This window comes from Cupressus sempervirens, chromosome 6, assembly GCF_028749045.1.
Source record: "Cupressus sempervirens isolate cs-2001-9-10 chromosome 6, ASM2874904v1, whole genome shotgun sequence".
NCBI lineage: Eukaryota > Viridiplantae > Streptophyta > Pinopsida > Cupressales > Cupressaceae > Cupressus > Cupressus sempervirens.
The window spans coordinates 625,715,445-625,730,671 of record NC_143123.1 but is presented as its reverse complement, the minus strand read 5'-3'; the positions used below and the strand labels follow the sequence as shown (position 1 = coordinate 625,730,671).

Below are 15,227 nucleotides of genomic sequence, written 5' to 3'. Positions count from 1 at the left end.
CTCAGCCTCCATTGCAAGCCACTTCCCAACATGACATACATAAGACCAACCCTAAGCTCATCAAAAGAAATGATTACAAATGATCGTAAACCACACACCAGTTCTCAAACAAGCAATTAGAACATACTAAAAACATCACTGATCATAATCACAAATTCCACTAATATGACCATCCTAATAGGATTGATCCAAAATCAAGTAAGCATAAACCAAATCCATGTCATATCATGACATAACCAAGAACAAATCACATAATCACCTTAGTCCTATACAAGAAATTGGGAAGCAATCCAAAGATAACTGATTAAAGACTCAAAGGTTATATTAGGAAAGACACATCATCCACCTTAGTTTCACATAAGAACACTGGAAAGCAATAATCATCATTAGATCAAACTCATCATAGAAACACGTGACACATCACCAAGGTTGGGTATAAAAGATCATATACAAACATCATCATGACATCACAAAACAAACCCCCAAGCCTCTGGTAAACATCCTAACTGGTCAAAGCTAAGTCAACCCCGAAACCCAACATCAATAAATCACACCTCACATAAAGCACATGCAATAGTAACATTTCATAATTCATCAGGTTTTTAAAAACATAGAAGTTTAAATTTCACTATAGGTTTCCAAGTTTTCATTTTCAGGTATTATAGATTCGCTAAAGTTCTCAAGTCCACCCAAGTCTCAACACTCAACAAAACATGATAAGGTGTTTAAACATAGTTTTCACAGTTCAATCTGTTTTCTAAAGAAACATAAGATTCGATATACAATTAGGTTTTTAGTTTCCATTTCCAAGTATTACAGTCGATAATGTTTTTGATTTCAATCAGGGTTCCAATTCCCATTTCTCTAGTTACCAGATTCGCTAAGGTTTCCAAGTTCTCTAGAATCTCAAACAGTTCAACAATTCAAATAAAGTTGTTTAAACATTGTTTCATAGATCAATTAGTTATCCAAACATATGATTCGATAAGCAAACAGGTGATAGTTTTTGTCTTTTCAAAGTAATATATTTGTTAAGGGTTTTTCAAGTTTACAAAAACTCAAGAAGACTTATCAATTAATTTAGAAAACATTCAACTATAAAACCCCATTATTTTATATTAAGAAAAAGTTCCTTATAACTGAAACCCATTTCCCTGTTTAAACCAAACTCCACAACTTACAACTAGCTTAATAACATTAATGTCTTTATTAAATTATTCAAAATAATAATTATAAGTTATTAATAAAATCATACTAATTTATTAATAACTATAATTATTATTTAATAATATAATAAAATTTATTTTTAAATTACTAATCACATTTCATATTAATTAAATTTAAATAATAATAATTAAAAATTATACTATCTAAATTAATTAATAATAAAATAACTATATTAAATTTTTCTAATAATTTAAAATTATATATTAAAAAAACATAAAAAATGCGTTTTAGGCCTGCCGACCAAATCCTAACTGCTCGCAGTAGTCTTGGGTTTGCTGCAACTATCCTTTAGCCTGCCCGTGACAATCTTGGTACTGCGAGCGACATCCAAGACACCACCAAAACAAAGTGAAAGGAGGAAAAAGGGGGTTGCGGGGTGGTGGTCCCCGCCCACCCAAAACTCTATCTATTGTGTGTGTGTGTGTGTGTGTGTGTGTGTGTGTGTGTGTGTGTGTGTGTGTGTGTGTGTGTGTGTGTGTGTGTGTGTGTGTGTGTGTGTGTGTGTGTGTGTGTGTGTGTGTGTGTGTGTGTGTGTGTGTGTGTGTGTGTGTGTGTGTGTGTGTGTGTGTGTGTGTGTGTGTGTGTGTGTGTGTGTGTGTGTGTGTGTGTGTGTGTGTGTGTAAGGAGGAAAAAGGGGGTTGCGAGGTGGTGGCCCCCGCCCACCCAAAACTCTATCTATTATGTGTGTGTGTGTGCGTGTGTGTGTGTGTGTGTGTGTGTGTGTGTGTGTGTGTGTGTGTGTGTGTGTGTGTGTGTGTGTGTGTGTGTGTGTAAACCCTTACTACTTCAAAACCCAAATTCGTCCTAAAAGGTTTTTTCTTTTTTGTTTGATCAATAAGAGGCTGAAGCCAAGATTAATTATTATGTATTATTATTAATTATTATTTTATTAAGCACGGGTAGATTCGAACCGAAGACCTCTTCAATAAGAGGCTCACAATTTACCATTGTGTTGTAGGCTCTTGCCTCATCCTAAAACATTCTAAATTATTTATATAAATTTTAATAATGTAATTACCACAGTAATTACCAATCACTGTGGTGTATATATAAATAGATAGATAGATTCTCCAATATAAACCTGCTATAGAAATTTAGACCAAACAGTAAAAAACTATAAAATAAAATTGATTTTTCTTTTCAAAAACTCACATCCTGATTTTAACAAATTGATATATGAATCCTCAATTCATCAAACAAGGGTTTCAAAACTAAATTCATTCACGTATATTTTCAAGAAACGAAGAGCGATAATTTCAACACTAGGGTTTCTAATTTTCAATTTACATATAGATGATTTCAAAATGAAGAACAAATAATATCACGAACAAAGGTTTCTGATTCAATTCATAAATAGAGGTTTCTACAATGAAGAATGATAAAATCACATACAAGAGTTTCAAATTCAATTCAATTCTTAAAAACATATTCACAAACACAGAGAAGACAGAGAAAAACAAGAACGAGCATCTATTGCACAAACCCACAAGATCCTACCTGGATCTGATGCTAAAACAATGAACGCAAAAAACTCACAAACAATTCCCTTTCCTTTCGAAACCCTCTTTTCAGAAATTCCTCCTCCAAAATCCTCGGTCCATGCAAAATGAGCTTCAGATCTCTGATAAAGAGTTCTCCCTTAAATTTAGGGCTTCGATTGTACAATCACACGAGAAGAGTCATTGATCTATTTCTTTTATTATTTCATGCACACTTTTTGGCAATTTAAAATATCTTTATTAAATTAATTTTCTTTCTCTCTTTAATTAATTTATTATATTTTAATTTCATGCACAAGCTTTAGGCAATTTAATTAAAATAAATTTTATGAAATTTATGTTTTCTCTCTCTAGTTAATTACAAGACGTTTTAATAATAAATTTATTAATTCAACTAATAATATTATTTAGAGTTTATTATTAAAATATAACTCCTAAATAATAATTGTTAAATTAAATAAATATAAATGCACCTAAATTAGAATTTTAATAAAATCTTTAAATATATTCTTTTATTTAATTAATTTCTCAAATAATTAAATATTAAATTTTTAAAATAAAATTTCCATTAAATTAAATCATTAAATTATCTTTTAATTTGATTTAATTACAACAAAAAATCATCATAGACCCACAAGACCAAATATGAAAATCCTTCATAAAGTACAGAATACCAAAACAAACTCCAAGGTCAAAATCACAAATTCACATCACTTGACGAATTCAGAAAGGTGAAACTAACCTAGATACTTGTCCTATTTTCTAGGACAATTAGCTTTGGTTAGGATTTGGACTCAAGAGTTTTCTTCCCACTTATACCATTGAAATATTGCGATAGGGTATGCTCATCCTGGTAATTTAGGGAAGTCGATACCCGATACCTGCAATCTGCATAAAATCCACGCATGTACATGCTCATATATTCTAAACTAAATAGGAAATTACGAGGAGTGGTGCATCATGTAGATCTCGACTAGTAGGTGATTGCGACTCCCTCCCTTGATCACATCAGGAACGCCAATCATAAAGTAAAACAAACATGTACACTATACACATTCAAGTAATAATAGAATTGCACATAAATAATCCATCTACTAATCATCATGAAATAACTAAATCATTGAATGAACATACATCTATCATTATCAAAATAATCATGAAATAATTGAAATAACTAACTCGTCACATATATCAACTGAGTATAAAATAACATTTAATCAAATCCCATAACCAAGCACCGATAATCATAAAATATAATTGAAAAACTAACCTAAAAGAATCTGACATTGCAACAGAAAAGTCAAGTAGGGGTAGGTATTACATCGACTCCCCCTAGACTTAGGGTACTCCTGGAAGCCTACGGGAAAGATAAAAGTAAACTAGGGGTACGCATTACACCTTGACATTTAATGGAGAGATATCTTGAACACCTTGAATGCTAAAAAAATGCTTGAGAACTTGACAACTTAAGTGCTTGTGCTTAAACTTGTGAGTACAAGATGTGAAAATGGAAGGGTTTATAAAGGGCTAAGAATTGACTAACTCTCGTAGGCTGACCTGCCTAAGAATTAACACTCGAAAAGTAGCCAGACATAGGAATGAAAGAGAAGACCCAAAATAGGCCCCAATCAATGGTGCACTGTGCCCTTGATTAGCTCAAGGCAACCAAGTCCCAAAACCTTTGGGATCCCTTTGAGATCCCAAAACAAGTCTCAAATCTCCAAAACTAGGTGCAAAATATGAGATATAGCCATTTTGGTGCAAAGAGTAGACTCCAAGTGGATAGCTGAAGGGAAGGGAGGACCTAGGAGGATAGATGCTACCTTAAGCTTAACACTGTGAATATATGAGCTTTAAAGAGGAACTATTAGGTTTTACACCAATTCCACCTAGGACGAAGGACAAGAACGGGAAGAAAGAATAAATGACGCAAGGAGATTGATGATCTAGCATCAAATAAGTGCTAAACCTTTATTGAATTAGACTACATCCAATCTAATACGACACATTCCTAAAAGTTCATTAAATAATACAAGAGCACAATAATTAAATATTCATCCCCAAAAAATCAAAATACAAACATAAGAAGCAAAAAGTCACCTCATTTGTGAAATAAGATAGAGATGAGAAACAAAATGCCTTCTACTTATGAGTTTATGAAGCACACTTAAGGGAAAGATATATAATTTAAGATGAAAAATACGCTACCAAACAAATACAATCTTCCCACAATTTTATATTGATGGGTTTTGAAGCAAACTTAATCAAAGAACTCAAAATCAACCTCACCCACAACTTCATATAAATCGACAAATCACTAGCCCTAAACTTTTAGTGCTATTTCTAGAAGGATGATGACATAGTTGTAGAGATGATGGATTATTCTAGCCATGCGTCTCCTACCAATCACCTAAGTCCCCACTTGTAAGAGCTAAAACTTACAAAAATAACACAAATAACAAATACACAAAATATGAAAATGATTGAAAGTGCACTAGTTTTAGGTCAAAATGCTCATCAGTTGATAAGTGTATCACTCTAGGGCACATTATCAAAAGATAGTGGAGAAAAATGATGAGGTTTTTGTTGCTTTGTTAACTTTAGAAAGGATTTTGATAATGTCCTTAGGGACAAGATTTGGTCCAAAATGGGATAAAAAGGGATCAATATACATCTCAGAGTTGTCATTCATAGGATGTACGAAGAGATAAAAGTCAAATTCAGAACTTCAATAGACATTTTAGAATATTTTAGGACCAATATTGGGGTCAAACAAGGTTTTACACCACCACCCAACTTGTTTGGCTTATATATGGACAAACTTGAAGAGAGGTTAACCGTGCAAAATGGTTGGCATCTAGCTAAGATGTTTTTTAATAAGGTTGCTCTTCTATGTGGAAGACCTCATTTTGATTACCAAATCTACTAATGGTTTGCAAGCATACTTATTTTCCCTTTAGCATTTTTGTAAAATGGTGAGAACACAAATCAATATCAACAAGATTCAAGTCATATTCTGTCTAATAGTTCAAAACAACATCAACATAAGTTTTATTTCGAATGCATCATTCTCAAGGAAGTTGCAAAACATAAATATCTCGACATTGACTTCAACAAGAATCTAAGATCAGAAAGTTGCAGAAATAAAAGAACATTGGGAGGGTGAAAAACATTTTATGCTCTCCAATAGGTGTTGAGAGGTATAGGTTTGAGATTGGCAAAATAATCAAACTATTTAGTCTTTTGGTTGTGTCAGTTATTCTTTATGGGTGTGAATCATGGGCCAACATCAATTCAAACTCATAATGAAAATAAATTGCGGGAATAAAAAAGTGTTAGATCACAATCAAGTTTAAAATCAAAAGCATTGTCTCATATGATATTGTGTCAAGTGAAATGGGGGTTGCATTCATTGAGCTATGATTTGTCTCATAAACTATCTAAAAAGAAAATTTATTTAGAAGAAGTTAGATGGCCTAGAGTTGTCTTTAATGATATATTGTGCAAACGTAAAAAAACATGGATGAAAAAAAAACATAAAGTGGACAATTAAATGGAATATTCATTTTAATATGCACTCCATAATTAACAAAGAACTAAAGGTCGTCGATATGACATTTTTTTACAAGAGAAATTGGGAAAATGGGCTCGGAAGGAAGAAAACATATTATATCAATGAGTTCAATCCCACATGCAATAAACTTCAAAAAGCACCCATATGGTCTAACATTTATTGGAGAGCTAAAATTCTTATTACTTAGTGTTGAGAGCCAACTTACATCAATTCCATTGTAATAAGGAAGAGGTCAAAGGAAGCTTGAGAAGACACAATTTTCACATTTTACAATTTTAGGATTGTAGAAATTGAACAACACTTTATTATAGAATGTGAGACATACAAGGACAACATGGATAAATTTGTGAATATTTTATCTAACAACTCTTGTTATAATGTATTTAGTAAAGAGTGTATTGAGAAGTTGGGTATGCTTATCGTCAAAATGCACAAGAAAAAAAACTAAGTTATTAAAGTTGGCTTAATTTGACAGGTTGTCCCATAGGCTATGTTTAGCCTCGTGGATGTTAAAAAACTATTCTAATTCAATCCACTGGGGACCAAGTCTTGTTGAGTGCAAAAAATCTAAGATCATAAGGGATGACACAAGGATTGCTCATTGAACATATTTTGGCAGGATGAATACCCCTTAATTCTTAACTCTTAATCAAAGTTGAACTTTCAAAAAATAAACATTATGTATTATCTTATCTTGCCTAAAAGAGGATGAACTAATAATAATACTACCATTGAACTCTCTCTAACTTTCTTAAAATATAACTCCAATATAAATAAAAAATATGACGAGGAACAATAGCATATAGTTTCCCAAAGAATATTTAAAGATATTTAAACTATATGTTTAACGTCTAGTTCAACAAGTTTAACAAGGACAAATGAAACTAATAATTATATATTTTTTACTTAAAATTCCTAAATTTTAGAAAAGAACTTTCACCACACGGCAAAGGGAGGTCGGTATGGAGGATAGATGGGGTCTGGAGTCCACTATAAAATCGAATATTCCAAAAAGTGTTCATTACATATGCTCGAATAATTCTTCACCTTCGCGTCGTAACCCTTATCTCTCTTTTAGGTTTCTCTGTACAACCACACACTAGAAGTCTTCTCTTGTTCTCGCCGGAAGAACAAACCCTAGAACCCTCGTGTTTGCAGATCAGTTGCCATGGCTTGTGTTGCAGAATACCCTCTTCACAACCTGCTCGACGAGCGTCCAAAGAAACGGCGCAAGCTAACATCGTCATGGGACGTGCTTCCCTCTGGTCAAAAGGTTCGGATGTTATCTGTTTATGTTTTTAGATGTTTATTTTGAGCCGGGTTTTTCGTGAATTATATCTATTGGCAAAAGGCACCTTATTTCAGAACAAATTTCTTGATGGGTTGAAGCGAAATCCTGACCTTTTAAGTTCTGGGTGTGTTGTTATTTTCTTTTTTTTCCTGGTTTATTTTTAAATGGGCAGAGGTTTTGATTATCTTTTCTGGGTTTTTCAAATGGATTATAGTGAATCAGGGCTTGATATCTTATCGTTATTTGGGTATTTTTGTGCATCCTTCTGACAGATGTCGATGTGTATCGCACGGTTGTGTATGTGGAATGTGTGGTTTCATTGATAGAGATATTTCAAATTAAGGGTTTCCTGTACTTGGACCATTTGGGTTAGTTTGAAGCCCTAGAAAATCTCAGATCTGCACTTATAATTGGACTTTTTCCTTGCATATTTGTCTATTTTAGAACACGAGGTTCAAAGCGGTTGTGAAATGATCTGGTTGTTATATTGGAGTTTTGGAAGATCTGAGTTTCGTAACTTCGCAAATTTGTAATGCGTTCTTAGTTTATTTTCCTTTTCTGTTTTGGGTTAGCTTTATTGGTGACTATACTTCACTCAGAATTTCATTTTTAGTTTCTTTCATGGTTTATTACGGTATTTTACTGTATACTTTTGATATTATGTATATTTTACTATGAAGATTGTGGAGATAGTGGTTTGTATGATGGATCTACCTCAATTTAAGGGTTTCTGGACGTTTGGACAATTTGGGCTGATGTTGTGACCTTTATAATCTTAGATCCGCACTTTGAAATGTATTTTAGAACCTGAGGTTCAACTGGATTTATACCATAAGTTATATTTTAAATTAAGGGTTTCTCGTGTTTGGACTATTTTGGTTAATTTGATAATTTCAAGTCCTATGGAGTCCTAGATCTGTGCTTGTAATGTGTTGTTACCATGCTTATTTGGGTATTTTAGAACCCGAGGTTCAAGTGGGTTGTAGAAATAGTCGGTTGTTATATGGGTTTTGGAATATTTTGTGTTTGGACCATTTGGGCTGATGTCGTGACCTTTATAATCTTAGATCCGCACTTTGAAATGTATTTTAGGACCTGAGGTTCAACTGGAGTTATATGATAAGATATATTTTAAATTAAGGGTTCCTCGTGTTTGGACCATTTTGGTTAATTTCAAGCCCTATGGAGTCCTAGATCTGTGCTTGTAATATGTTGTTACCATGCTTATTTGAGTATTTTAAAACCCGAGGTCCAAGTGGGTTGTAGAAATAGTCGGTTGTTATATGGGTTTTGGAATATTTTGTGTTTCGTAACTTAACAATTTTTTTAAATAACCAGGGGTTTGTTATTTTCTTACCAACATTATATTTTACTGAATTTTCTCAACAACAAAGGATTGCAGGGATATCGCATTATGATGGTCGAGGTTATTATTATTATATATCTACCTCAAACCATGGGTTTTTGAATGGTTGGACCATTGGGCCAGTCACGTGACCACTATAAGCTTAGATCTGCACTTTCTATTGTATTTTTGAACCTAAGCCTCGAGTGGCTAGGAAGTTAGCGGGTTGCTATTTGTGGGTTCGTACGATTTGATGTTTCTCTCTGACTTTAATAGTAGGCCTTTTGGGCTAATTTTGCTACGAAGAAGGATAAATAATTAATTTCATATCATGTAAATTCTAGGTTTGGACGTTTTCAAGTGTATTATTTGCACTACTTATTTGGATGTTTAGGAACCTGAGACTCGGTTGGGAAAGAAGCGGGATAGTAAGACTTGTGTGGAAGAGTTAGGGGGTTTTGGCGACGGCAATTTGATAGATCTCTTAGGCATATAAAAATTGGTCAATTATCAGTTTCGGGCCAGTCTCAACCTGAGACTAAAGCGGGTAGGGAGAATAACTGCGTCATAGTATCGTAATATGTGAGTGAAGGATCTCGGTTTTTGGTGACTATTGGATGGTTGATATATTGCAATAATGGTGATTTTATTCTGATGGAGAATTTAATAAATATCTTTCTTGGTAATTTCACGATATGTAGAATTGTATTTTTGTAGCTTAATCTATTTGGTATCTTAATAACTGTGGCTCTACGTGTTGTCGGTAATGATGTTGGGTTTTCAGTATCTGGTAATATTGGGTTTTCAGTATTCGTTAATGGTCTGAGTGATTTTTGGTGGTGTTGACTTTATGTTGTAATATTGCTGGCTTCTGAATTAGTAGTGTGATTTTTGAATAAGCTGACAATCGTTTTAATGGAGTTTATTTCCATTATCTTTCACTAAAAGATTTTACGCGAAATGATGCCCTCTACAGGCTCAGAATATACTGAATCTCTTTGGGCAAACAATTTCAAACATAGAAGGGGACGGAAATGAGTCTTCTCCCTTCTCAGGTGCAGAGTCGGAGCACAGTGGTTCCACTTCTTCATCTAAAGCATCAAATGGAGATGTACCATATCGCCATATCTCTCCTCCATGGCGAAATGACGACAAAGAGGGCCATTATCAGTTTGCTCTCGGAGACAATTTAACCTCTCGCTGTAATTATTAATCGCCGGCCTTTTATTTTATTTTTCCCAAAGGGATATGGCTTTTAAAGATCACCGCATATATCTCTTCCATCATGTATTATTGTTTGTAATCATTTTTCTTACATGTGTCATCTTCTGTGTTTTGCAGATAAGATTCTCAGTAAAATGGGTGAAGGTATGTTCGGTTATTCTGTGTGCTTGCCATTTTCTTTCAACATTTTATAGTGTCGTTCTCTTTTTACAAATTAAAATAGAAGAACTATCTAGTTCTAATGAAAATACAATTTGTGCAGGCACCTTTGGACAAGTCTTGGAATGTTGGGATAGAAAAATAATGGATCATGTAGCCATTAAAGTTACGCGAGGCTTACAGAAATATCGAGAGGAAGCTTTAATTGAAATTGATGTGCTTCGCGAAGTTGGAAAGTATGATAGAAGTGGCAAGCGGTATGTAACAGCATTTCATATGATTTTGTCTGAACGTTATACTGACAGTTGACTGTTATTATAAATTATTCTTCCGGTGGTGGTTGTTTCTGAGAAAGTGATATGAATTGACCTTTTTATTCAGTTGCGTGCAAATGCGGGAGTGGTTTGACTATAGGAACCACACTTGTATCGTGAGTATTTTAGATCAATTTATATCTACTTGATATCAACGATCTCAACATCAATCTTTTTTTATCTCAATATTCGGCAGATTTTCTTTGGGTTGTTAGAGTCCTTAAGGTTTTCATGGATGAATTAAACTGCATTAAACAGGTATTTGAAAAGCTTGGGCCAAGTTTATACGATTATCTACAGAAAAACAGCTTTCGACCATTTCCCATTGATCTTGTCCGTGAGATTGGAAGACAGCTTCTGGAGTCAGTAGCATGTGTGTAGGCAACTCTTTGAGTTTAATATACAATGGTTGACTAATGCATTGGCCACTTGTGGTTTTCTAATAGATTTGTTTCCCCTAATATTACCAAATGATGTGTGGCAGATATGCATGAACTGAAACTTGTCCATACGGATTTAAAGCCTGAAAATACACTTTTTGTTTCTTCAGACTTTATCAAGGTGCCTGATTATAAGGTAGCCCACTGGTGATTCTAGTTTAGTGGTACTGTAATCGGTGTTTATGGTTATGGATGATAAGAGGAAGTAACCGTTTAAAAATGGTTTTATTCGCATCTTGTTCAGTTATTTTAAGTGGTTCGTGTGTTTGTATTGGAGTAACTAAACCTGCTTTTGTTATGAAATAATAACATTCTCTTGTCATCTGTGGAGGACTATATATTTTAATACGTAATCCTGTTTCCCCAAAGAAATAGATCTTGATTAATATCTTGTATTTTTAGAAGGGCACAAAGAGATCATCAGAAGACAATCAAATGAGGTTACCAAAGTCGAGTGCAATAAAGTTGATTGATTTTGGAAGCACTGTATTTGAAGATCAAGATCACACATCGGTGATCTCAACCAGGCACTATAGAGCTCCCGAGGTCATTTTGGGTAAGCCTGCCATGGCCGACAATGTGATAGCACCCTCAATTGAAATAAGCCTTTCTAGTATAATAAAAGAATCTGTGCCTAAGAATTTATGAATCTTAACAGGTCTTGGGTGGAACTATCCTTGTGATATTTGGAGTGTAGGATGCATGATTGTGGAACTATGCACGGTAACATATTTATGATGTAACATTTATATATGCAATGAATATGAACCTGGCTAGTTGAATTATAATCATGGAATCGACATAAATGTGTAGGGAGAGACATTGTTTCAAACCCATGAAAACTTGGAACATCTTGCCATGATGGAAAGGGTTTTGGGGCCTTTGCCCAGGCATATGATAAAGAAAGCAGAGTGAGTTCTTTGAAGTTTTTAGGGGAATGTTTAACATAATTATATTTTGTGCTGCGAAAGGAAAAATATGTTCTTTTGCCGATTCATTTTATGGGCACACTAAAGCATGACTGAAACATTCTTGTCTTGACAGTGGCAGATCTGCTAAATATTTCAGACATGGAACACGACTGGACTGGCCAGAAGCAGCAGCTTCAAGGGATAGCATTAGAGCAGTAAGGAAGTCGCTGAAGCTTGGGGTATGTTTATCATGTCTTATTTTGTTTGAGACTGAACACTAATATGCAGTTTTTTTTGATCTTTTAAGCAAATCTTAACTTTGTACGTTGTCTTTGTAGAATTTGGTCATGCAACATGTTGATCACTCGGCTGGTCTCCTTATTGACTTGCTGAAAAACCTTCTCAAGTTTGAACCTTCAGAGAGGCTGACAGCTCGAGACGCTTTGAGACATCCTTTCTTTGGAAAAAATTCCTCGAGGAAAGAATATGGTTCATCTTAAATCTTTTCAATGCCGGCTGCTTTAGGATATGGAGTAAAGCTGTGTCGTTCGTGGTTTGCCATTGCTATTCTCAGAAATATTGTTGGATGAGTTTATAAAATCTTTGTAACCAAGACACAACGTGCGCACTGAACTATTTAAGTGCACCCAAAAGATAGGCTAGCCACAAATTGTAGACGGAGTTGGAAATGTCTTCTTTGACTTCGGAAGTATGCACGCTGAAAATGATATGCCAGGAATTGCATACAAAAGCAATGGCCGGCACAGTGGAAGAAAGGAAAATGATATGCCAGGAATTGCATACAAAAGCAATGGCCGGCACAGTGGAAGAAAGGATGACCTCTTGTAATGGCTGTTCAGATGAGAATTGCAAATGTGAATTTGTAGGACAAGTGGTTTATTACCAGTTGCATGCAAAAGAAGGGCTAGCGAAATTTTTGCCCTTGTCACGAAAGAACGGGATGTCCAACAGAGAACCTGTATGTCTGTTACCGACAGGTGGTTGACAATAATAGAATCCGCCTCTTGTGAGAAATGTAAATACCATTCTTGTGCCTTGGTTGTTGAAAGCATATTGTAAGAAATGTATGATACTATTCTTTTTGCCTTATGGCATGCCACCGATCTTTCTCCACCAATGGAAAAAAATGGATTATAATTACATGCAAGATCTCCATATTTTGTATTAACGCCAAGAACGGGATGTCCAACAGAGAACCTGTATGTCTGTTACCGACAGGTGGTTGACAAGAATAGAATCCGCCTCTTGTGAGAAATGTAAATACCATTCTTGTGCCTTGGTTGTTGAAAGCATATTGTAAGAAATGTATGATACTATTCTTTTTGCCTTATGGCATGCCACCGATCTTTCTCCACCAATGGAAAAAAATGGATTTTAATTACATGCAAGATCTCCATATTTTGTATTTGGGCAAGAAGATATATTTAGTTAAATATTTGGCGTTGATATCGTAATTCAGCTATAATGGGATAGAGTTGTTTGCACTACTGTCAGTATTTTACCGATGCAGGACGATCTGATTTGTATTAGAGATGTAAATCGCCTTTATCATGATAAGAAATAATTGCCGGACTACATGGACATTGATTGCACGTAAGACTTGGCATGCAAGGTGATTTTTAAAATTAAACTTCTAAAATGAACACAGAAACTTGGAGCAGGAATAATATAAAGAATACATGAAAGTGTAACCAAAAATCTAGGGCTGTTGCAGATGTCTTTGGATTAGTAGCATATGGTCGAGTAAGATGAACATAGTTTTTATACCCACAAAGCTAGGGCTGTCCAGAATGTCTTTGGATTAGAGTAGCAAATGATGAGGAGATGAGCATAGTTTTCATCCAAGAGGTGTGCCTGACAGCTATAGTTCGAGTTGGAATAAGTTTATTTGGAGAAAATGTGTAATATCATGTTTGAGGCAGCTTACTGTAAAAGTGATTACTAATGCCATTCTTTTGCATTGTTTTAAGTGCATCCTTGGAGGAGATTCCTGCCGATATTGTTTCCCTGATGTTTAAATTTACTCAATCTTTGGGAAGGGTTACACTCACTTCCCTGAAAATTGGGATTTTTGTGCAACATGTACCTGGGGTTTGGGGAAAAACATAGTCTTTGGAATAGTCTTTCGTACAGAGGGTGTCCGCCGTAAACTGTTGTTTAAAGCTTGAATTATTGAATATCAACCTTTATTATTGAAGCTAATTATCTTAAGAAATAATTATCTGCAGAAGTTGAAAACTCATACCAGTTTTCGATGGAGGAAGATATGTTTTGGAGAACCAATCAGCTCGGAGGGCTAGGGGGAGGGGGCAAGAGCTTAAATCGAACTCTGGCATGCTGCTGCTATATTTAAAAAAATTCTTTTGATAGGGTTGTCACCTTTGAAGCTTATAGGATTTTGTGTTGAATTCTATTAGTGAGCTTCTTAAGAAACTCAGGGGAAAGGGTCTAGTACTTGAATGTTTTCTAAGTGTTGTGATAGAAGTACATTTGAGTACTAGAATGCCATCCAATGGTTGTGATGCGACATCTGATGGTTGTGATGGGAGTTGTTCATTTGATATTTACACTGATTTAATATTTATATTTGTTATTTAATCTGCAACTTGTTTGTGACATTTTGCACCAATAGTTTTGGCTTTAAAGTTGTTAGTACAATAATTATTCATATAATTGATTGAAAAGTACTCCTTGGTTATAAGTAGATTCTAGGATGGATATCACACTTTCTCTGCTAGCTGCTTGCATAAATTGTAATGACTGTGGATCTATATTATCTACAGTGAAATCAAATAATATATGCCTCTGGATCTAGAATATCTACAGCAAAATCAATTAATATGCTTATTTGGGATTTAAAACCCAATTATTGTTTATTTGGTATATAAAATCAATTATGCTTTGTAGGGAGAGATATTACTTGGGAGTGCTTTTCTATGTTGGGGTCTCTATTGCATGGGGCGTCCTAAAAAACCAGAGCTGGAGTTGGAGCTTCTTTAGATTTTCGAGGATTATTTTAGATTGTTTCCAATTCCATGAATTAATGCAGTGATCAAAATAGACAATTTTCTGTCCAGAACAATTTTTGACAAACATTATAATTTGAATTTTTTGACATTCCTGTGATGAACCTCCTTATAGCAATATCGTGAGAATGCTCGAAATAACAGAATACAAAGTGATAGCAGAACTCAGAATGAATCTACTGATCGCAGGCCACTT

At 34.5% G+C, this 15,227-nt stretch overlaps 1 protein-coding gene across 6 annotated transcripts; it reads left to right on the top strand.

The window, feature by feature from the left end:
• Positions 1-7,353: 7,353 nt before the first annotated feature.
• On the top strand, positions 7,354-13,386 carry LOC149553787 (serine/threonine-protein kinase AFC1-like). 6 transcript variants are annotated; one of them, XM_089789145.1, is made up of 12 exons: positions 7,354-7,573; positions 9,913-10,138; positions 10,278-10,304; positions 10,423-10,576; positions 10,701-10,749; positions 10,892-11,006; positions 11,118-11,209; positions 11,479-11,629; positions 11,732-11,796; positions 11,887-11,984; positions 12,118-12,223; positions 12,323-13,386. In XM_089789145.1, the coding sequence occupies exons 1-12, from the start codon at positions 7,469-7,471 to the stop codon at positions 12,482-12,484; spliced, it is 1,350 nt and encodes a 449-aa protein (XP_089645271.1). In that variant the 5' UTR covers positions 7,354-7,468; the 3' UTR covers positions 12,485-13,386. The 6 variants fall into 6 exon arrangements, with proteins under 6 accessions (XP_089645271.1, XP_089645270.1, XP_089645272.1 ...); XM_089789144.1 differs by having other exon boundaries at positions 11,476-11,629; XM_089789146.1 differs by lacking the exons at positions 10,892-11,006; positions 11,118-11,209 and having other exon boundaries at positions 11,476-11,629.
• The last annotated feature ends 1,841 nt before the right edge of the window (positions 13,387-15,227 follow it).